This window comes from Puntigrus tetrazona, chromosome 5 (assembly GCF_018831695.1).
Source record: "Puntigrus tetrazona isolate hp1 chromosome 5, ASM1883169v1, whole genome shotgun sequence".
NCBI lineage: Eukaryota > Metazoa > Chordata > Actinopteri > Cypriniformes > Cyprinidae > Puntigrus > Puntigrus tetrazona.
Genome location: NC_056703.1, coordinates 26848931 through 26870836, shown reverse-complemented (window position 1 = coordinate 26870836; position 21906 = coordinate 26848931). Strand labels below are relative to the sequence as shown.

General features: G+C 38.4%; 4 protein-coding genes across 15 annotated transcripts in view; 3 read left to right on the top strand and 1 right to left on the bottom strand.

Moving 5' to 3' along the window:
- The first annotated feature begins 1242 nt into the window (after positions 1-1242).
- rsrc2 (arginine/serine-rich coiled-coil 2) lies at positions 1243-7432 on the top strand. Of its 5 annotated transcripts, none has more exons than XM_043238619.1 (10): positions 1243-1386; positions 1820-1943; positions 2855-2895; positions 4616-4791; positions 4892-5044; positions 5128-5250; positions 5931-6010; positions 6094-6347; positions 6795-6884; positions 7065-7432. In XM_043238619.1, exons 1-10 carry the CDS (start codon positions 1381-1383, stop codon positions 7251-7253), a joined length of 1236 nt encoding a protein of 411 aa, XP_043094554.1. In that variant the 5' UTR covers positions 1243-1380; the 3' UTR covers positions 7254-7432. The 5 variants fall into 5 exon arrangements, with proteins under 5 accessions (XP_043094554.1, XP_043094553.1, XP_043094558.1 ...); XM_043238618.1 differs by having other exon boundaries at positions 4594-4791; XM_043238623.1 differs by lacking the exon at positions 1243-1386 and adding an exon at positions 3186-3265 and having other exon boundaries at positions 1843-1943.
- Positions 7433-8928: 1496 nt separating this feature from the next.
- si:ch211-110p13.9 (uncharacterized protein LOC562347 homolog) lies at positions 8929-10851 on the bottom strand. The gene is made up of 4 exons (XM_043238624.1): positions 10712-10851; positions 10229-10358; positions 10025-10158; positions 8929-9941 (listed from the first exon to the last, which is right to left on the bottom strand). Exons 1-4 carry the CDS (start codon positions 10832-10834, stop codon positions 9165-9167), a joined length of 1164 nt encoding a protein of 387 aa, XP_043094559.1. The 5' UTR covers positions 10835-10851; the 3' UTR covers positions 8929-9164.
- A 106-nt stretch (positions 10852-10957) lies between these two features.
- zcchc8 (zinc finger, CCHC domain containing 8) lies at positions 10958-16801 on the top strand. Of its 2 annotated transcripts, none has more exons than XM_043238617.1 (14): positions 10958-11268; positions 11715-11757; positions 11844-11918; positions 12003-12108; positions 12188-12265; positions 12363-12466; positions 12593-12658; positions 12863-12923; positions 13037-13164; positions 13459-13595; positions 13726-13835; positions 14534-14620; positions 14718-14823; positions 15594-16801. In XM_043238617.1, the coding sequence occupies exons 1-14, from the start codon at positions 11088-11090 to the stop codon at positions 16427-16429; spliced, it is 2118 nt and encodes a 705-aa protein (XP_043094552.1). In that variant the 5' UTR covers positions 10958-11087; the 3' UTR covers positions 16430-16801. The 2 variants fall into 2 exon arrangements, with proteins under 2 accessions (XP_043094552.1, XP_043094551.1); XM_043238616.1 differs by having other exon boundaries at positions 14715-14823.
- A 2187-nt stretch (positions 16802-18988) lies between these two features.
- clip1a (CAP-GLY domain containing linker protein 1a) overlaps positions 18989-21906 on the top strand; it is a 30551-nt gene continuing 27633 nt past the window's right edge. For 4 of the 7 annotated variants that reach the window (XM_043239155.1, XM_043239157.1, XM_043239154.1 and 1 more), the window contains exon 1: positions 18990-19811. The gene's annotated coding sequence lies outside the window, so the exon portion shown is untranslated. Of the gene's footprint in view, positions 19812-21906 lie in introns of all 7 variants that reach the window. The other 3 variants (XM_043239158.1, XM_043239159.1, XM_043239156.1) reach the window with 1 other exon arrangement.

Sequence of the window (21906 nt, the reverse complement as noted above, 5' to 3'; positions counted from 1 at the left end):
TCCCAAAGACTTAGTAAATTACAGACCAATCTCTAATCTCCTTTTTCTGTCAAAAATACTAGAAAAGGTAGTATCCTCACAACTGTATTCCTTTCTAGAAAAAAATGGTGTCTGTGAGGATTTCCAATCAGGTTTTAGACCGTACCATAGTACTGAGACTGCTCTCATTAGAGTTACTAATGACCTGCTTCTATCATCTGATCGTGGTTTTATCTCGTTATTAGTGCTATTAGATCTTAGCTCAGCATTCGATACTATCGATCACAACATTGGATAGACTAGAAAACTATGTTGGCATTAGAGGAAGCGCCTTAGCATGGTTTAAATCATATCTATCTGACCGCTATCAGTTTGTAGCAATAAATGAGGAGGTATCATATCGATCAAAAGTGAAATATGGAGTTCCTCAAGGCTCAGTGCTAGGACCGTTACTTTTCAACCTGTACATGTTACCTCTGGGAGATATTATCAGGAGTCATGGTGTTAGCTTTCACTGCTATGCTGATGATACTCAGCTCTATATTTCAGCGCAGCCTGGTGATACACGACACATAGAGAATCTAACAGAATGCATAGTCGATATAAAAAACTTCCTAACTTCCTAATGCTAAATTCTGAAAAACCAGAGGTGCTAATAATTGGACCTAAAAACCCCACATATAATAATCTAGAACACAGCCTATCACTTGATGGCTGCTCTGTTAATTCTTCATCATCAGTTAGGAACCTAGGTGTGCTGTTTGACAGCAATCTTTCCTTCGAAAACCATGTTTCTAGCATCTGTAAAACTGTGAACAGCCAGCTTCTTTGGCATTGAATGCTGGCTTACCCTCCTTGTGAAGGGTGTCATTGATTGTCTTCTGAACAACTATCAGATCAGCAGTCTTCTTCATGATTGTGTAACCCAGCGAACCAAACTGAGACACCATTTTAAAGGCTCAGGAAGGCTCTCTGTTTTGAGATGATTAGCTGATTGGCATGTCACCATATTCTAGTTTGTTGAGATAGTGAATTGGTGGGCTTTTTTGGTTAATTGTGAGCCAGAAGTAATCACAATCAAAAGAACCAAAGACTTAAACTACTTCGGTCTGTGTGAATTAATACACGAGTTTGAGTTGAATTACCGAAAAGAATGAACTTTTCCAGGACATTCTAATGTATTGAGATGCACCTGTGCATCGCTCTATCAAAAACCCTGAGAGTGCGAGGTCCAGCCGCGAGGGGCGCTGTGCGTGTCCAGCTTTTCTGCGAGTATTAGTAGAAGCAGAAAGAAACATCCGGGTATTGTTCCACCGCAAAAGAGACGAATGATAGAAGGAGGTTGTCGCATTCTGCTATTAACTACTAATTAACAGCTAATTCCTTTCTTTATTCGTTAACATGGCGGTGAGTACATTTCTTTAATTGTTGTTTTGGGCGAGATTATACTCGAGTAAAGCATATAATTAATAAAACAGCAATTCACCGGGCTTCATTCTGTGCTCGGAAAATGGCGGATAGCTTATTCTAAACTAAGTAGAAAAGAATTAAGGCACAAAACGATGATGTAAACTAAAACGACAAGGTATTATGTTAAAAACTTAAGTGTATTGGAGATGACAAATCGTTAGATTTTTGGGAGAATTTGCTGTAATTTAGCATCATGCACATAAACAGGGCGGTTAGCTAGCTAATTCGCTAACGTGATGCAATTTATGCTTCTCAGTAACTTTCTCAGGAGAACACCGATAGTGCACTAAGAAATGTAAATATTCCTAATGGATACTTTTGTAAGCTGTACAGTTTCTTTATCTTGACTTTGTGGTTTGCCTCCAATCAGGCAAATGACGCCAAATACCACGAGTCCCTGTCCGGAAGATCTCACACAGATGAAGACCGTCAGCGGAGCTCGAAGCACTGCTCGCGGTCCAGATCACGATCAGGGGACCGGAAGCGCAAGTCAGGTAACCATGGGTCCGCTTCGGTCGTTATTACATTCTCATAAAAAAAACATTGCCAAAAGAGTCTTTCTCGGTGCTTTGTTTGCCAGCAAAAATGTCCAAACGTCCTTCAAGGAAAAGTTCACTCAAAAATTAAACTGTCATCATTCGTCCTCAAGTAGTTTCTGTCCTGTGTACATTTCTTTGTTCTGCCAAACTCAAAGGATGATATTTTGAAAAGGTTTGTAACCAGACTGTACTATGGAAGTCAATAGTGACCCGAAACAGCTTGGTTTAAAAAAAAAAAAAAAGTATAATCCTTTGTGTTTAGCAGAACAAAAATTCTTACAGATTTAAAACTACTTGAGGGTGAGCAAATGATGACAGAAGTGAAATGTTTGGCTGATCTAGTCCTTGAAATCAAGGTACAATTACATGCAAAATCATCAACTTTAACATGAATTTATTGGCAAGAGGGGCTACTTGACCCGTTTCTAACAATACTTGCAATTTAAGGATATTGTACTGATCTCTCTGTACTGAAAAACAAAGAACTGAAGAAAAAGTTTTTTTGCTGTGTGACCAGAAAAAAAGAAGCTCAACCACGTTTTGTTTCTTTAATTTATTCCCTCGAAATGTTCTTTACGTGGCCTTTAACAGGTCTTAAATTTATCCTTCTCAAACCTGCAGAAACTCTGCATACAATCATTTAAAAAAAAAACAAGATCCCTATTTTATGGGCTTCTTACACATGTATGTTTTCATAATTAAATTATTTAACGCTACTATTAAATTTTACGTTTAAAACTAAAAGGTTTTTTCCCAATCACGGTATTCTCCTGAAAAAAAAGACGTACCTTTTAAAAATGAAATGCTTTGCTAAATCCGTCAGTGTCCTTCCGACAACAGGTCATTTGTATCTTTTTGTCTTTTAGGAGATAAGCGGCACAGGCGAAGCCACAGCAAAAGCAAAGAGGTAACTAATTTTAGTCCATTGATGTCATGTAGACCTAAATTAAACTGGTCACATCATCAGTAGTTTTACAGCTGGCATTCTAGTTTTAGTCCAGGGTAAGTATGCAGCTTAGACAGAAGGAATGAAATGCCAGACTGAGAAGAAAAGCACTGAGATGTAATCACAAGTGCATGTAATCTTAAATTTTATTAATATTGATTACAGATGGAGAGAAATGTCTGTTTGGGAGCTTTTTTAACGTCCTGTATTTTAGATCATATGATAACATTTCTATAATAAATTATACTCAGCGTGCTAATGCACGAAGAGACACTCTGAACAGAAGACGCTGCTGACAGATAGCAAAATTATATGCCTACTACCTGGACAGGTAACTATCAGTCATTTAAACTTATTTGCCTATTAAACGATATCTTTTTGTCTCACAACCCCAGTTACTGCCTTTTTTTGTAGACACCAGCAGAATTGCAATATAAAAAAAAAAATGAGTGGCCCTTCCCAGTGTGAATGCATGCAGATTTGCACAGTATATAAATAGTTCTTAAAACGGTAAAGTTACGCACATTAAGATGATTCATATATATTTGTTTGGTCATAATCGGATTGAAGGTCATAAGGGCATTTTACGCTGTACAACGTGACCCTGAGTTTTCAGCAATTTTATTTTTTTGTGGGAGAGAAGGATGGTTAGTATGGGCTCGTTCATGAATCGTGTTGTGTATGAACCCATCAAGAGTGTTTTATACATACTATAATATTTAATATGTATTTTAGTGCCCTGCAAAGCCTTAACACAGTGTATGTGCCATTTTAAAGCTTCATTTTCGTTTGGCGGAGTTACTGTGTTTTGCCTTTGTATAGCAGCATCACTTTGCATTTCTCAAAGAAAATCCACACTTAAGTAATTCCTACCTAAACTGTAATTTAGCTCTCACAATATTTAAGCAGCACTCGCTTCAGACATAGGATAATTTCGCAATAGCACTTTTTGTGTTAATAGAAATGTGCCTGTACACACAGGACTTGGCAAAATTGCAAGAAAAGCTTTCTTGTATCATGTAAAATGCCCTTTAAAGTCAACATGAAACCAAACCCAGCAATTTTTACCCAGTAATTAAAATAATAACTGTAATAATAAGAACATTTTTGTCTTGATTTGGGTGTTGTTTTCATGAATGGGGCCAGAACTGAACGCAAGTTTGGCATCAGAAATATGCAGATCTTCTATATTTTGAGCCTCTACCTAATGGAAACCAAGATGATGGCTGGGTCAGGTTCCTGACAAAGCAAAAACTAGATTTGACTAGAAGAAAGATTGACAAGATTAAAAACGAACCAAGAAGTTAAGTAGAGTAAGACCAGGTTTGAACTAAATGGGGTTCATTTTGATTTCATGTTGACTTTTATGTTTATATAGTAAAAAAAACATTGCATACAAGACAGGAAAATGCCAGTGCGAAATCTGTGTACATTTCTTGCAAAAATGATCACCCCTGCTTTTCTCTTGGCGCTGAACTGTGCAGGTTAAGTGCACTCATTTGTGTTACATGTAATTGTATGTGCTGCACTCGGATGGTGGTGGAAGTTGGCATAGGGATATTGTAATTTTAAAAACTGTTTTTCTTGTCAAAATTATTTTGGCAAGTTTGTTCTTAAAACAACTTACTAACTCTCTTTATTGCACTATTTTCCTGAAAGAGACCAATTCTTCTTAAAACAGGCACGGAAGAAGGACTCTGAGAAAGCTCTGAAATGTCAGAGCGTATCAGAGGAGCAGCTGGAGATGTCAGATAAAGGCCGTGACAGGCTGTCTGAAGACACGGAGGAGCGACATCGCAGAAAAGACAAGAAGTCCTCCAGACCAAGAAGCCTGTCAAGATCACGTTCAAAGGAAAGGTATTTCCATTTGACAAATTGGTTTGGTTGAAGCAAACATTTTTTGCAAGGAGTAAATAAGGTTTAGTGTGCTTGGATGTTAATGAATGTTTTATTGAAGACGACATCATAATCGAAACTGGGACAAAAGAAGATCTCGCTCACGGAGCGGTGAAAGGAGATCAAGAAGTCGTGACAAGAAGAGAAGGGCCAGGTCTCGATCAAACTCCAGAAGCAAGCACAGACATCGCAGCAGGAGCCGAAGCAAGAGCAGGTAGGGTAAAGATTGTGTGTTGCTTTTTTTAAGCGTGGAACTGTATTTGTACTAAAAATATGAGATGGTCCAATTTTATCTAGGGAGAAGAAGAAGAGGTCAGAGAAAGCACGGAGAAAAAGTCATAGTCGCAGTCGGTCAGCTAGCCCTGTGACCTTCAGGGGTAGAAACACAGCCATGGATGCTCAGGAGGCATTGGCCAGAAGGTAAAGTTTTGCCCTTTTTTTTCTCCAATGTGCAAATTTTGGATTTTGTTTATGGTATATAACCGAACTGAGGTTATTTTGGCAGCAAATTTTTACCTTTTTTTTTTTTTTTTTTTTTTTTAGCCCAATGGGTCATCAAACTTGATCCTGGAGTTCTGGTGTCCTGCGAAGTTTACCTAGTAAAACCTTGATTTAGGTGTGATTTGATTAGGGTTGTACCTAAACTCTGCAGGACCCAACTTGGTGACCACTATTTTAGCCATTTCCAGATTTTAGCATTTCCATTATAAAAGTTTTATTCAACTAAATATCATATTAAATATCAAAATATTGCACGATGAGTAGTGGTTGACCCACATATTACCAAGATTGATATTTCGGCAGCTATTTTTGCAAATATCAATGTTTAATGTCAATTAATTGCTAATTACAAAAAAAAAAAAAAAACAGTTGCTTGCTTTCTACAGTGATAGTAGAAAAAATACCATGGAAGTCACTCTGGACCAGCAACTGTTTGGTTGTCTACATTCTTATTTCATATATGAAAATGAAAGTGTTTTTTAAACTTGAATGGATGTCAAGCTGTTGTTTAAGTAAGTTCTTCTGGACTCCAAAACCACCTAAAGTATCTGACTAGATGTTTGAATTGCACACAAAATGCACTCTCTCCTCAATTTTAGGTTGGAGAGAGCAAAGAAGCTTCAAGAACAGAAGGAAAAGGAGTTGTTAGAAAAACGGCAACAGCAAGAGATGGCAACAGGTGAGTAACTGCAGTAAATGATCCGCCTGTATTAGTGCAGTGACTTCATATCTGATCTGTTGTTGGTTGTTTCCTAACAACAGCAGCTCCACTGTTGTGCGACACGGCCACTGCAGCACCCAGTTCAGGCCTGAACGTTGCAGCACTGCTGGCCTCCGGCACACAGGTCACTCCTCAGATCGCAATGGCTGCTCAGATGGCAGCTCTTCAGGCCAAAACGCTGGCGGAGACTGGCATTGCTGTGCCAAGCTACTACAACCCCTCAGCGGTGAACCCAATGAAGTTTGCAGAGCAGGAAAAGAAGAGGAAAATGTTGTGGCAGGGAAAAAAAGATGGGGTGAGGCCAAGAAAGCCACTGCGTAGATATATCGGATTATAGGGTTGTTGATACCACTTACATTGTTTGCATTGATTGTTGTTTATAAGTTTTACGTAATACACAGTTTCTCTATTTGTTGTATATATTTCTCCAATTCGGAGTCTACGGTAGCCCATAGAACAGTTTATGGTGAAGTAATTGTATTTGGTAGACACAGGATAGTTTAAACATTCATTTTCTTTCCCACAACCTGTAGCGTTACCAACATTTGCATTTCGTTCAATCTAGAGTTAATTTTTTTTGTTATTAAAAAACCCTGAAAATGTGATCATTGCAGTAAAGATTTAAATGATTTGATTTTTGCAACATATTGTACATATTGCCTCTGATTCTAGTAACACTACTGTTGCCATCCTTAAATTCTAGTCTTGAGATGTTCAGTATTAATATTTGTTTATGTTGTAGGACAAGTCACAAACAGCTGAGCTTTGGGAGAAGCTGAATTTTGGCAATAAAGACCAAAATGTAAAATTTCGCAAACTAATGGGCATCAAAGTAAGTGTTCTCCTATGTTAAATATTGTCTTTTCATTTCTCAGACTTTTTATTCGGAATGTTCTTAATGAAGAGGTTTCTAATACACAAATCGTTTGAATAGTTTATTATTTTTATACTGTCATAGGCTTTCTTAGTATTTTGAGTTTGTTTGATAATAACACTACTGTGTTCACTGTAGGGTGAAGAAGAAGGTAGTTCGTCAGGAGCTGGTAATGAAGAAGGTCTTAAAACCTTGCAGCAGCAGGAAGAGATGTTCCGTAACCTGGACGTCCAGTACGAGATGGCCCGCTCACAGACACACACGCAGAGGGGGATGGGCCTTGGCTTCTCCTCCTCGTTTTCTTCAAGGGGCATGGATGCTGTCTGAACATTCTGTATTTGTGCTTCTCGTTTCTGTAAATTCTGGCTGACGCCGCCACTGTAAAGCTGGTTTGTATGTGCTTGTAGAGAATGCTGGTGCATTAGCCTGCATGTATGATTCATCAGGTCTGTTGTTTTATTCATTTTGGAAGTTCACTTGTAAATACAGTTGATTGCTCAAACATATATCGTTGCTTGGTCTCTGAAGATTGTTTAATGTAAAGCTTTTGTTTTTTTAACTTTGGGAGGGGAATGTGATTGTATATTTTACCGTGTTTGTATCGACACTGTCTGAAGCGGGCGATTCCTGATATATAGATTAGTGACCATTGAGTACCTGGGGCTATGATTTATTGTGAGTGCTTCACGGCTTTTTATGAAATGGTTACTACATGAATATATCAAATACGAATTAGCATAAAACGGTCATCAGTTTGAGTTGGGGCGGGGGAGACAATTTCACAGAACCAATAAAATAATTTAACATACAAAATACATTTCATCATTCATTAAAATCATACGTTTTTGATTCTTTAGTACACCAAAAAAAAACCCTGAAACTACTATTTGCCTAGTCTTTGTACTAGCTTGCTGCGGGTTACTTGAGATTATGTGGATTTTAATGAGTTAGGTTGAGGCGGAGCTACTTCTAATTAAACTACTTGGAAAAAATAAGTGTACTAAAATAAGAAATAGCCGTCACGTGTGTTCTAGCAGAATGTCAGCTGCTCATTGAAGATAATGAAGGGTTCTGTGGGACTACCAAAGAGTTTCTGTATGGAGGCAGTTCAAACTATTTTGGCAGATATCATTTTGAAGGATCTTGAAGCACCGGTCCATAATAGGAGCCCTTCCTTTATAAATATGAACACATCGGAGTCTATGATTGATAGACGTCCTTCAGCTAAATGGAGTGGATGACCATACCAGAGTGAAAAGGGACCTACAGCCCATGGTCGATTCAGAAGGATAAGGGTCTCTGATCAAGCCAGAAGGCTGGAGGCTCATTGTGGAGTCAAGAGACTGGAGATCCACGTGAAAACTTTCATTAAAGACTCTTCACGACTCTTCCATCAAGAAAGCTGCTGAATCCTCCATTTTATTTCATTTAGATATTCTACTCTTTTCTGTTAGGAATCCAAACAGTGTATTAGAACCCTATTTGTATTTTTGCCAATAATTCATAAAGAGACCAGGCAACTGAGATGGTGGGATAAATTCAAACCAAAGAATTTGTATCACACATATATAAATGACAGAAGAAGACTGTTTTCCACACGATAAGAAAGCACTTTCAGGTAGAAGTGTACATGGTTGAATATCTTCACCCCCAAAACGGCATAGAAATGTGTTTGTAGAACTTAGAAGTTTGATTAATATTTAAAAATATTTATTACATATATGCTAATAAAATATGTATTTGTCAGTTGCCAGACATTACGGAATTTAAAATGCGTTATTATTTGTCTCTTAAAAAATATATAGTATAACATGTATAAAAGCACATTATTTAAACAGATACATAGCAATTTGATCACTGTATCGTCTATATAATCCACTGGTGAACGTGTATACTATATGATTTATCATTATGATGTTATGGAAGTGAATTGCAAACTAAATTAAATTAGGAAAAGTTTTGATATTCAGGCGTTTTATTTTTCAGTGATGAGGCTGCCCTCTTGTGTTTGGATTCAAACTTTCAGTCTGAATATGTTTGTATTAGATTTACTTCAGAGTTGATTTTAAACATTCTTTACAATACGGGAAAGCTCATGTAAACAGTGCAAGCGAAATGTTTTCATGTTCATCACTGTTCCATTTAGGACAGCTAGCTGTAAAAAGGACATAAATATTTGACTTTTAAAGAAAGAATCATAGAATCACAAAACTGCGATCCAACGATACGCAAGTATGCTCATTTGCATATTAGACTGGAATACAAGACATGAGCTACTCCTGTGATGAGATTGTGATTAGCAAATTCTAGAATAAGTAACAAAATCGGGTATTCGCTGTGTCTTTTCCAGGTTTCTGCCTCGTCGCTCAGACCCATCCAGTGTGCGAGAAGATTTCGCATGGCCTCCGGGAAAAGTTCAGCTGCCAGCTCCTCTGGAGGCGGCAAGTTTGTAATGTGCTCAATGTGTTGGGCCTTAAAACCTTCAACCCGGTGGCTAATGGTGCCGTTGGCCGCGTTGAACTGCTGGCCGAGCCAGCCTGCCACAGCCTTCAGGAGACTGCTCGAGTAGATGGAGTAGCTCTGAAAGTGAAACAGGGCCATCACGGCGTCCAGCAGTTTTTCCTCCTCAATCCTCCCAGTGATACAACATTCGACACAGTCCACGACCTTTGCGGCAGTCTTTAAAAGTTCTGTTTCAACACCTGTAAATAACTTCACTTGTTCCCCTAGGCTTTGAAGTTTCTGTAAAAGTAAAGGACACTGACTTAAGCTGGTCTGCTCCGAGGAACAGTAGTCATGGTCGGACGATGAAATATCTGACTGATCTGCGACTATTGGAAAGAAGTTGGTTTCCACTTCGCCAGACCGTCGATGGACTTGGTATGATGAACATGTATTATTATTATTTTCCGAAATTGTTCGAGCCTCTTGATCATTTTGGGGTTGAACGTACTGGGCATCAAGATGATAGGTCACGTTCAAGTTGTCGTCATTTATTCGAGATTTCCATAGATCCTTGTGAACACAATTATTTGAAGCAGATCATTTATTAGAAATTTCGACAAAATAAAAATCATAAAACGACAAATTCCCGTTACCTGAAACGACTCCATGACTGAGAGCTGATCTTGTTTGCTATACAGTTCAAAAGCCACTCGAAAAACTCCATGAACGCTGTAGAACCACAGACTGTTGTTGGAATAAGGGAGTCGCAGGCCTTGGAATCTGTAGTCTGGAGATCAATCATACAAATATTAACCTCTGGTGAAAATCGACCAGGTCAGAAGAGAAGAACCACGCACCTGGTGGGAAAACCAGTTTGGTCGCCAATCCTCGTTTAGAGAATTTAGCATGGTATCTGGGTTGGTTTTCACTGCGAACGTCGGTGTCTGAGAACAGATCAGCTCCAAGAAAGAGAGGGATCATCTGATCCTACAATATGAAGTGAAAAAATACATAAATATATTAACTGAAATTGCATTAACTTGAAGACTAATCTGACCATTAATTGATTTATTTAAGAATGGTCCGGTTGTACAACTTTACAAAAAAAAACCCTGATTGTGAACAACAATAAACCACGGCATTATTTAAATATAGACATTAATACATATTAACAAATGTAATTCATTATTAATGAAGGTAAAGCAAATACTCCATGAAGAAGAAAAAAATAAAAATAAGAACACACTTAGGCAAAAAAGCTTATTGGCTGGTTCTGTTTTCTTTCAGCGGGTAATGAATATTAAGCACGTATTAATGTACTTTTTGTTAGTCACACCTACCTCGTTTGTGCTTGGTTTAGTAACATGAAACGCGTTATTACTCGTAAGATATAAGAATCGCATCTTCTTTTTACCGCACTCCCAAAACGACATATTAATGAGAGAAACTCCTCCAGACGCCATGATTCAGTGCATACAGAAAAACTAAGCTTTTTTTACTGCAAAAACCCTGCATGCCAAAAAAAATCTACTTCGGCGCGGTGAAAAGCGCCAGCTCGCCTTCAGCGACTGTAAACAGAACGCTTCGGCTGTGAAGAGTTTAAACGTGTGCTGCTTCCTGTCTGCGGCCTCCGAGCCAATCGGCAGCCCCGCGTCGGCGCGGCGTAGGCCTTGCCCTTTGAACCGTGGGACGCGTCGTGCGTTGTGGTCATCAAACATGGCTGCGGTGGAGTTCGGGGACAGCGAGTTATTCGATCAGTTCGAGGAGAACGCGCCAGAGCGCGACCGTGTCGTTCACGAAGTCGGCGACGGAGAGGGCGAGAGCTCGGGTCGACTGCGCGAGCTTCGGCGGACGTTAGAAGCGTGTGAAGACACGATAGAGCGCCTGAACGCGGAGAATATCCTTACGGCTTTCTGTCCTGGGAGACTGCCGGAGCTTTCGTTTTAGCTTAAAAGGCATGACGGTTAGCTAACTTTGTGCATAGGATTGAAGAGAAAACATGTGGGATGTTTGTATGCGTTTAGTTGAAAATACGATCGAAATCGCTTTGGTTTTAGTCTTGTAATCGACATTATACCTCTCGTGCTGTTTTGGAATTAAAAAAAATACGTAAAACAAAGCACACTGAAACTTAAATCGACGTTCTGCAAACGACATGCATCAATAAAAAGTAATGTAAGATGTTTCTAACAACCCCGAATGAAAAAACACCAAAACTGACTGATTATATATTACATGGTCACCGACATATGGTTCTTCTAACGTTCTCCCGCCCTCTGTTTTGGTTTTTATCACTGCTTGTCTTTAAACCGAGTCAAAATACGTACCTTAACTGTAATCCACATGAAGAACTGAAGAGAAAGTTAAACATATTAAGTCGTCCGACGTGAGTAAAGAATGAATTTATTTCAAAATCAAGTTAAACTGGCATTTTCATTGTTGAGTGATTGATTACGGTCATTTTTATTCTAGGGGTATAAGAATAGAAGATTCCAAAATGGACGGGCCTCTTTGTCAAATTAACTATGGAAACAACATTGTTTCAAAGTAGGTGTTTTCTGTGTTTGCTATCGTGCTATCAGCTTTTCCAAAAGGACGGTTTTAATGAGAGATGCACTTGTGTGTGTTCAGGCAGTGTCGGAAAGAAATGGAGGACTTCCTCTTCAGTCTTGTCCAGAAGACCCTACAAGAGTGTCAGAATAACCCAGAAAGCTCTGCTCTCCATGTCAAGCCGCATGTATGCCTTTAATCTCGCTGGACGTTTCATACGCTGGTCTTCATCGGTAAGCTAAATTGCTGTTTTTTTATGTTTGCAGCATTCAAGTTTTGTTATGGAGGAAAGCTACAAAGTGAAGACTTCCAGTGACTTCAAACACATAAAAAATGCTTTCAGCGTGAGTTCTGAACAACCGAAGACGTAACTCGCGTTATTCTTATTCGACTGCCAAATATCCACAAATGAAACGGGTACTTCTTGTTTCGTGTTTGTAGGTGATAGGGAGTGTTTTATACTTCACCAATTTCTGCGTTGATAAACTCGGCCAGCCGTTGCTGAATGAAAACCCCCAGCTGACCGATGGATGGGAGGTTCCAAAGTATCCTAAACATTTAAAGCTAGATGTGCACTTATGGTCGCTGTGCTCTTATTCAGTTAAACGTTGCTATTAGTCTATTTGAATCATGTCTATATGCATCACTGCTCCTGAATCACTTTTGTAAAGATACCAGCAGATCTTTGGCCAAATCATTGCCCTTGAGGGCCAAGAAGTGCAGATAAAGGAGAAAAGGTATGGCGAGACTTTATAGTAGATATTGATGTGCTTATGGTATTATAAGACTAATGCTTGTCTTTACAAAAACGCTTTTCTTCTTACTAGACTTCACGCGATTGTTCGTCTTACTGGATTGCTTGCAAAGATTGATTAATTTCTGTTTTGCATCTCATTTGCTTTTCTCCTCGATTCTGAAATCAGCTTGTGTTGTGTTTACAGACCGAGACCATGCTGTTTTAACTGCTGTTCTGAGGACCATCAGCTGCGAGACTGTCCAGAGGTGTTTCTCTTTGCTTATAGATAAAGCATCCGCTAATGCTGTATTCATACATACAGTTACAACATGTTTTGATATCAACATCAGTTAGAAATCACTCTTTTTCACTCTTTAAGCCCAAAGATATGGCTCGTATCAATGAAAAGAGGAAAGAGTTTTCACAGAACAACAGTCAGAGCAACCAACGCTACCACGCAGAAGAGGTCGAAGAGCGATTTGCGAAGTACAAGCCAGGGAACTTGAGGTCGGTGGGAAAGTAAAAAAATATCAGGCCAGACCTGTGAAGCTCACAGTATGTTTTTAACAAACGAATAGGTGTCATTTTTGCAGCTTTGCGTTTATTGCCACTCAGTGGTTCTGCATTTTTGCATTCATTCTAAACCCAGTTTTGTTCATCAACCAAAAGAAGATGCTTCTAATGATATCCCACGTCAAAATTTGCCTTGCCAACTTTACCGGTCTAGTTTTAACTGAATCGATAGCATATTTTATATCACCCTATGTTGTGTGCGTTTGAAGACGTTTTTTCTTTGTATAGTCAAGAGCTCCTTGATGCGCTTGGGATTAATACGAAAACCCTTCCTCCATTCATCTATCGCATGAGAGAGCTGGGCTACCCACCTGGTTGGTTAAAAGAGGCAGAAATGGAAAACTCAGGCCTGATGCTCTATGATGGTAAGGTTGTGTTTTGTATTTTGCTATGGTCAGGTTAAAGCCCTCAATTTAAAAAACATACGTAAAGGGTTTGTTGCAGCTGGCCAAATGACCTGTCATAAAGCACGATTAACATTAAACTTCTTATAAGGATCAAACGATGAAGATGAAAACAACCACAGCCAAAAGATATCTTACGACGTCTCAAAGCTGGTGGATTTTCCTGGCTTCAATGTGATTATACCCCCCAACGTACGAGATGTAAGTGTACATGCACATCTATTTGATACAAAACAATGCATGGATTATCCAAGCCCTGCTACATTGAGAAGGGACATGGAAATAATTTCATGGTAAACGTTTGGTGGATTCTAGAGGGTTTCGGTTTTATTTGTCGTTAGGGCTGTGGGTTTAATCAAACTCGTTTTTTAAGGAACAGGCTTTACTGACGACATGTGCATTAAAATCAAATTTTATTAAATGCATGGCTTTAGTTAATTCTGTTACTGCAGACGTAATTTCAGTTTTGGAGGTCAAAGTCTTCAGTTTTCTTTGAAATTAATGGTTTAACTGAATAATGGTTTAATCACTGGGTTGATGTTAAGAAACAAAGACACAGAGTTAAATAATAATACATTAGTTATAAATTGTGCGCACTGTAAAAAATAAAGATCCCTTTAGCAATAACGATTCTTCCAGTACAACTTGGTATAGTGATACTTCAGTAAAATTTTTAACAAAACAAAGATATCGCCTCATCCCTACCACTGACATTTTTCTCAGGAAATTTGTTAATTTACTGAATGACTTTCTACAAACTGCATGGTCATATATAATTTACCTCCATGTTCAAGCGAGTATGCCGGAAATGAAAGATTATCTAGCCAATGATTAATGCATATTAATGAAAGTCTGGATTTCTCTAGAAGTTGTAATGTTTATTTCTTTGGTTTGGGCAGGATTACCGGTCTTTTGGTTCTATTCCAATGCAGCCTCAGCACTGGAAGCAACATTTTGCTGCCTTTTTAAGCAGTAACTTTCCAACGGTAAAAATCTTTTAAAATGTTTTTCTCATTTATTGCCTTAATCCTTATTTCCAAATCTATTAATGACCTTGTTTATGCATCCATATGTGCTCAGCAGGGCGCCAGCTGTAGCAAGAGGCGTCATGACGCTGAGTCCACACCCCAGAAGACAAAGAAATGGAAGTCCAATTCAGAAAACGAATCAGATATGGAGATAGAATCAGGTACACAACTCAAGCGTTACTAGGTTTTTTTTGTTCTATGATTGTAGAGTGTTTCCGAAATGCATAAACTTTCAGCTGACCAACTGCTAAGTCCTCTAATCACCTTTTTTCTGTTGTATCCGTGATGTAAAGCTCGTTTATACGGGACTGTTTTTGCGCGTCATTCATCTTGCCTTGTTGCATCTTCTTCATCTACTTCCGTGTGCTCGGAAATAACGTTTTGTGCTTGAGCACCACCAAGCCGCTCCAGCAGCTCTAGGCCGGCAAGTTTTTAATGCAACCAAAAAATGAGACTTTTTTTGTTTGTTTTTTTGGTATAATGACGTTTTCTACGCTTCGTATTTTGCTCTTCGGTGTGCACACTCACATTGCCGCCCTTTGTTTAATCACGAGGCGTTAAATGTCAGTGATATTCACACGTTATATGCGTACGAGCCTTTACACTACTTTACATAGTTCAAAAACTGGCTTCAAAACTGATTAATTATTGAATGGTAAATATACTACGAACAATGTTTAGTGAAATTTTGTTCAACGAAAAGCATAGACTGAAAGGTCGGTTGTTAAAAATTAAGACCTGTTAAAAAGATGTCACCGTCTGAGAAGTTGTATTTAAACGTCACAGTGTCTTTCAATGAGTTTGACCTCCAAAAAGTGAGTTTTCGGCCAATTATTATCAGTTGTTTAAATTTTGTGCATCACTGAAAAAAAAAAAAAACCTTAATTATCACAAAAGAATATAATTATTGGATTTTTTTGTCCTCCTACAGATCATGACATGTCTCAAATCAGATCTGATGGTTTCCAGTTCCACCCACCACTTCCTCCTGGCATTGCTCCACCTTTGCCACTGGGAACGCCTCCATCCACGCCTCCAATCCCTAAGGGAACTCCACCCCCAACTCCACCCACAAATTACTCTCCGTCCACTCAAGCCAGAGGGTTGACTGAAGGGGAAGAGTCAGAAGACGGTCTGACCCTGGAGGAACTGGAGGAGCAGCAAAGGCTTCTCTGGGCAGCCCTTGAGAAGGCAGATACTGCAACCAACAGTGATTCTGAAGCTGGAGCTTCTGAGACCCCCGTCCCAAGTTCCCCTAGTGTCGTCACTTCACTCAAACTCGACTCGGAGGAAGACGGAGAAAAGATGGAAGACTTGAGTCATACGTATGAAGTCAAAAGCACACCAACTTCACCCGTTGAGCCAGTAACTCACGTATGCGAGGACGAGAGGATAGATGAAACACCCGATGGACAGGAAGAACATTCAGTTATTAAAAAAGCAATCGATTTGCAAGCGGAGGTGAGCGACATTATTGTCCTGGATGAAGTTTACGAGGAAAACCCTAATCATGATGCAACAAATGGAACTTCGGACACTCCTCAGATAAGCGCACAGGAGTCAAATGCGCAAGTGGCCGACGACATGGAGGAACCCGTCGCAAATAAAGTAACTTTCGTCCCACACCGTAGCAGATTTGCTGAGGGAATAATTCCTTTTGAGGATACGCCTGAGTTTACGGAGGTTGCTGAAGCGACGGGGGTTTACCTCAAGATTCGAGATTTATTGAAAGGCTCCCCAAGAAATCAGGCCAAGAACAAGAAATAATCAAAGTCATACGTTTTATACTACCCACCTGTGGACAACAAGCAATGTTTTTTCTCTTATTACAGTCCTTTTCTATGTAGTTTTACTTTGGTGCTTTGTATATTTTTACTGCTATTGTGTGATTTTTAAAAACACAAAAAGGTTACATTTGGTTTGTACCTGAATATTAACTGACTGTGGGTACTTGTTCTGTGTGTAGTTTTTTTTTTAAATTCTTCCCGTTCTGTTTTTCTGTAATTACACTTGATATTGCTATCTCACGGCATGCTGACTTGTATGGCCACCATAGATCTGTGTAATTTATTGTGAATATCTTTCAGCCTAAATTTCTTAAGAATTCTCAACGAATTAAAAGTTTTAACTTGAAAGTAACATGAAATTGTTGCACTCTGTACGCACTCTGAGAATTGTGCTCGGCCTTCTACTGTCTTAAATTTTATCCTTATCACTAGAATGTTAGTAGTTGTTGACATCAGTTTACTAGATTTTCCAAATTTGTTCTTTCCCCTCATTTTTTAAACACAGGAAAACAGTAACACTTTACAATGACCGTCTATGGAGAAAGGTTTTGGCTTTCTTTTATATGTTTTACTCTACCAGTGAAGAGTTTTTGAACAGTAAGATAATATTCTGAAATAAAAATAAATGCTTTCTGTTTGAATGCATTTAGAAAAACTTTATTCCTTTGGTTTCAAGGCAGAGTTTTTAGCATTTTAACTCCAGTCACATGATCCTTCAGAAAACTGCTCAGAATGTCTCTTGGTGAATAGAAGTTCAGAAAAACAGCATTTATCTAAAATAGATTTTTTTTTTTAACATATTTAGAAATGTATTTATGATCCCTGTTGATCAACTGAATGCATGCTAAATAAAAACGTTTGGATGGGATAGTGTATAATTTTACAAAAGCTTTTTATTTCAGATAAATGCTGATACTTGGAAAATATCTTAAATAAAATGTACTCAGCTGTTTAAAATGTTAATAAAAAATAATTTGAACAGCAAATTAGAATGATTTCTGAAGATGTGTGTTAAATATATATATTCAAAATATTTCACAATAATACTACTTTTGTTGTATTTTGGATCTGGTGCGCAGAAGAGAGTTTTTTAAAACCTTAAATCTTACTGTTCAAAAACATTTGGTAGTGTATGTATTCTTATAATATTTGCTTAATTCTTCAGTTATGTTTGTTTGATGTAAGGTAGGTAAGTAGTAGATTTTTAATGGTTGTCAATAGAAAAGACTGCTTTTGGCCTGAATAAATGTCTTAGCTGCGTTTATTTGGGACTCGATGCTGAAACCGTTTTAGAGATTTTTATCTAGCCAATCAAACAGTCTCTTCCTCAGATGACACACCCACTTTATTTTAGTTTTAGTTTGGAATTCCTGAAATCAGAGGTTTAAATCAATAGTTCACCCAAAAATGAAAATTACCCCCTATTTTACTGAGCCGTCCTATGTGTATATGACTTTCTTCTTCCTGGCTCTTCCAAGCTGGGCAATGTGGGTGTACAGTGGCCCTTATTTTAAAGCTCCATATACCTAAACTTCTGGAGGAGGATGAACTACAAGGAGATCAGATCAATGAAGCCGGGGAGGCCACAGGGTTACAGATCAACACTGAAAACACAATGATAGTGGTGTTTGCTCTAGAGGACGTAGTCAGATGTCAGAGTTTGTGTACCTGGGTAGTTACTGACCTGAGACGATGATTGCAACAAGAGGAGAATCAAGAGGAGAATAGTGAGGGAAACCAGACTAAAGGAAGGGTTCAAGACAATGTGGAACAGCAAGCATAGCCGCATACAAGTGACTGGAGGAGCTTGTGGTGTTTGGGATCATAGATGGATGTACAGGGAGAGGAAGACAGAGTATGGGACGGTTGGATGACAAGGTGTCAGATGGACGTTCATCTCACAGCAGGATGGAACAGAGGTAATGGAGATTCAATGAAAACTCTAAAAAAAATGTAAAAAGCATCAAAGCTTTTGCATTCAATTTAGAAAAAAACCCTTTCACATAAGACAAATAAGCTGCAAAACAATGTCAGATAGAACCTTGTAATTCCAAGGAAACTAAATATTATTACTTTATTTTTACATTTTTTAAGCGGTTTGTTTTCATTTATAAGCCTTGTTTTTTTTCTATTTTGTTCCCCCATAACCAGTTGGATTGGATTCCTTGCCACTCTTAGCTTATTACCAGGGGCATAAAGATGAATAATAATCAGTATAACGTATCAATGAGGACTTGAGAAACGCTGATTTTTTATGTAAAGCTGCTTTATAAATATAAAGCACAGAAAAAACAACAACAATTTTTTTTTAAATAAAATCAGTCAGAACTAATATGTAATTACTCCTTTACAGGTTATTATCGTCAACTAAAACCATAAAAAGTGTAGTTGCTTGAAATAAAATACACAAAAAAAAAAAAAAAAAAAAAAAAAAAAAAAAAAAATATATATATATATATATATATATATATATATATATATATATATATATATATATATATATATATAAACTTTCCCAATGTTATTTCATCTTAATAATAATAATAAGCTTTATTTTATTATTTTATGGCCCCCTTAGAATTCCACCTCTAAGGGCTTCACGTGAATGAAAATAAAACACACTGAAATAGAGAAGAGTAAAATGTATTATAAATAACATCTCTAGAAATCGGCCCTTACAATCCTCCTAACAACATTTGGATCACAAGAAGAAAAGGCCTGGTCAGAGCAGCATAGTAAAGAAAAGGAGGTTATGTTTTTAGCATAGTTTAAATTGAGGTAATAGCCAATACAAACTAAACACTAAACGTATAACTAAAAACTATGGACATAAATATAATAATAATAACAACAACAAAAAAATACTAAAACACAGCATTACCAACACTTCAGCTAAAATGAAAGTGAGAACAAACAAAAATCTTAATTTTAAATAACCATTAATAATACTAATAATACAAATAATAGCGTACATAAATGATACCAATGATTCTGACTTTCTCCCGTTTAATTATTTAAGTATCTTACACAAGTACTAGCGTAGTGTGTTTGGCCTAAACCAAAGCCTCTCTCTCCGTTGATGATCTATACACTGTTTTGAACACGCGTCTTCTTCTACGGTGACTCGTCTCAGTCCGCTTCGGTTACGTCCGATCCCGTTCGCTTTTTCCTCTTCGGGGTTCCCGTTGGCCTGGGCGGAGCGGAGCGAGGACACGTCATTACGCCACCCGTGTCACCAGCGAAGTGGGCGCTTGAACGCAGCAGGTTAAATCCTCAAGCAACGCGGGCGTCAAGCTAAGTAGATAGAAGAGGATCCCGGCTCGATCCGTGTTCGGTAGCGCTACGCGGCCCGAAGCCAGCAGGTGAGCGGGCGATCGCTGGGCGAAGCGCTCAGATGAGAAGGTGGCGACGAGATCGCCGCGTTTTCCATCGGAAGTTGCTAAGTCGGAATTTCCCATCTGATACAGGTTGCTCCTCGGCCCTCGGTCAGCACTCGCTAACCTCAGATTCCTCAGCTTTGTCATGAGCCGTTCTTCCTTGTAAATAGAGGCTGAGGTAAACGCGCTGGCGAGAGGCATGCGGCGAGCAGCGCCTGCGGCTTTATTGACTGCGGCTCTATTTTGGTTCGTCTAGATGTGACATTGCGGAAAGTCGTCGTGAGGACTTGTGAACTTTCTCCATGTTCGTCGCGTATCGAAACTCGCTTGCGCTTGAAGGGGAAAGTCCTGTGGCGCCAAAATATGTCAGTTCAGGTTTTGTGACGCGGTTCGTCGTTTCGTGTGGAATTCTTTAAACTTCCTCTCAACTCCGGAAAATGTTACCGGAAAACTAACGTGAGTTAACTTGTCAAGGCTAACTCACTCGTTTGGTCTTTAAGGTCAAAACTACCTAAGTAGTCGTCGTGAAAGCTATAGTTTATTTAAAGGTTTTGTAAATGATATCCCGTTCTTCATATTGGCTCGTTGTTTTGGTTGAAATCCTAAACCGGGCTCGCATTGGTCAAGCTGTGAGGTAAATCGGCTCAGATTTGGAAGCCCCAGATGTGGCGCTTGATTATAATGCTGCACTAGATTTTATGCCAGAAAAAAATAATTCTAGGACAAGATTCAACTTTTGAGTAGCTTTCCTATTTTTGATTGCGTACGCGAATGGAGTATTTGACTGAGCCAGTTGTTGGGGTTTGCTAAAAGTTCCTTCTGTTGGTGTCTGTTACATTTTACCTATTTTTTTTAGTCGTCTTTAACTACCTTGTGTTTTTAAAAACATGACTGTGCTATACTTGCTCATGTTGTAGAGGTGGGAGATGTTGGGGGTTTGGTGGTTTAGTTAGCTTTAAGGGTGGGTTAAAATGTCAGGGTGGCATCAACAGTGTAGTTATTGATTAATTACATGTGTAATGACATGAAGGTATTTTAAATACCTCAATGATTGGCGTGTACACGGTTGTTTCAAATGCTACGTTTTAAAGACTAGCAGTAGTTACAGGCAGCATGTGTTGATCATTTCAGTGCACTTTTATTGACATGGTTTTTTTTCTGGTAAACCCTCTGGCCATCCAAGATGTAGGTGACTTTCTTTCCTCGGTAGTGATTAAATCCACGGTCCTTGGTGATTAATATCATGCAAGTCGAGGAGTGCTATCACTTTGAGAGTCGAAAAGAAAGGAAGTCATCTACATCTTGCACGGCTTGATGGTGAAGTAAATTAACAGCAGATTGCTTTGGGTGAACTGTTCCTCCAAGTTCTTTAAGAAGTGAGTATTAAGGAGAGCCTATGCTTTTCTGCACTCAGCAAAAACATCAGATCGCAAACAGCGCCAAGCCACTTTTATTTATAATAGCACTTTATACAATATAGATCGTGAGTTATGAAACAAGTTCAGTTCAGCTGTAAAGCAGATCTACAGAAGGCAATAGAATCAATAATTCAGTTCAACATTTGTTCACATCCAAGTAAAGGGATAAAATGACTGAATGTTGATAAATCCCAGTATTAAATTGTCTGAGTTAAGATGAAGAACACCCAAATTGATTAAACTGTCCAATTATTTTACTGAAATATACAGTAGTGGTTTGGACTCGTACCACTTTATTGATTGCAGCGATATTCACATGCTGATTTTTAGTTTTTTATTTAATATGTTGCGTTTAATCTAATTTATAGATTTATAAATGCTTTTATTTCAAATGAAATGGTCTGCAAGTGTGAAAATAAAGAAAGTTTGGCACTTGTTGCTTTTCCCAGTGGACTGTATTGTAAGCAACTCAAACCGCGTAGCAGCAAATGAAATATTATTCACATATGTATTCACAGACTTCTGTTATTTTGCACACAAGAGATGCACGACGTATCACGATATTATTCCAGTTATTATTATTATTACCAGTTATTTATTATTACCAGTAGCTGGGAAAAATGAACTTATTACAATTTTAGTATAAAATGTTATTTTATTAT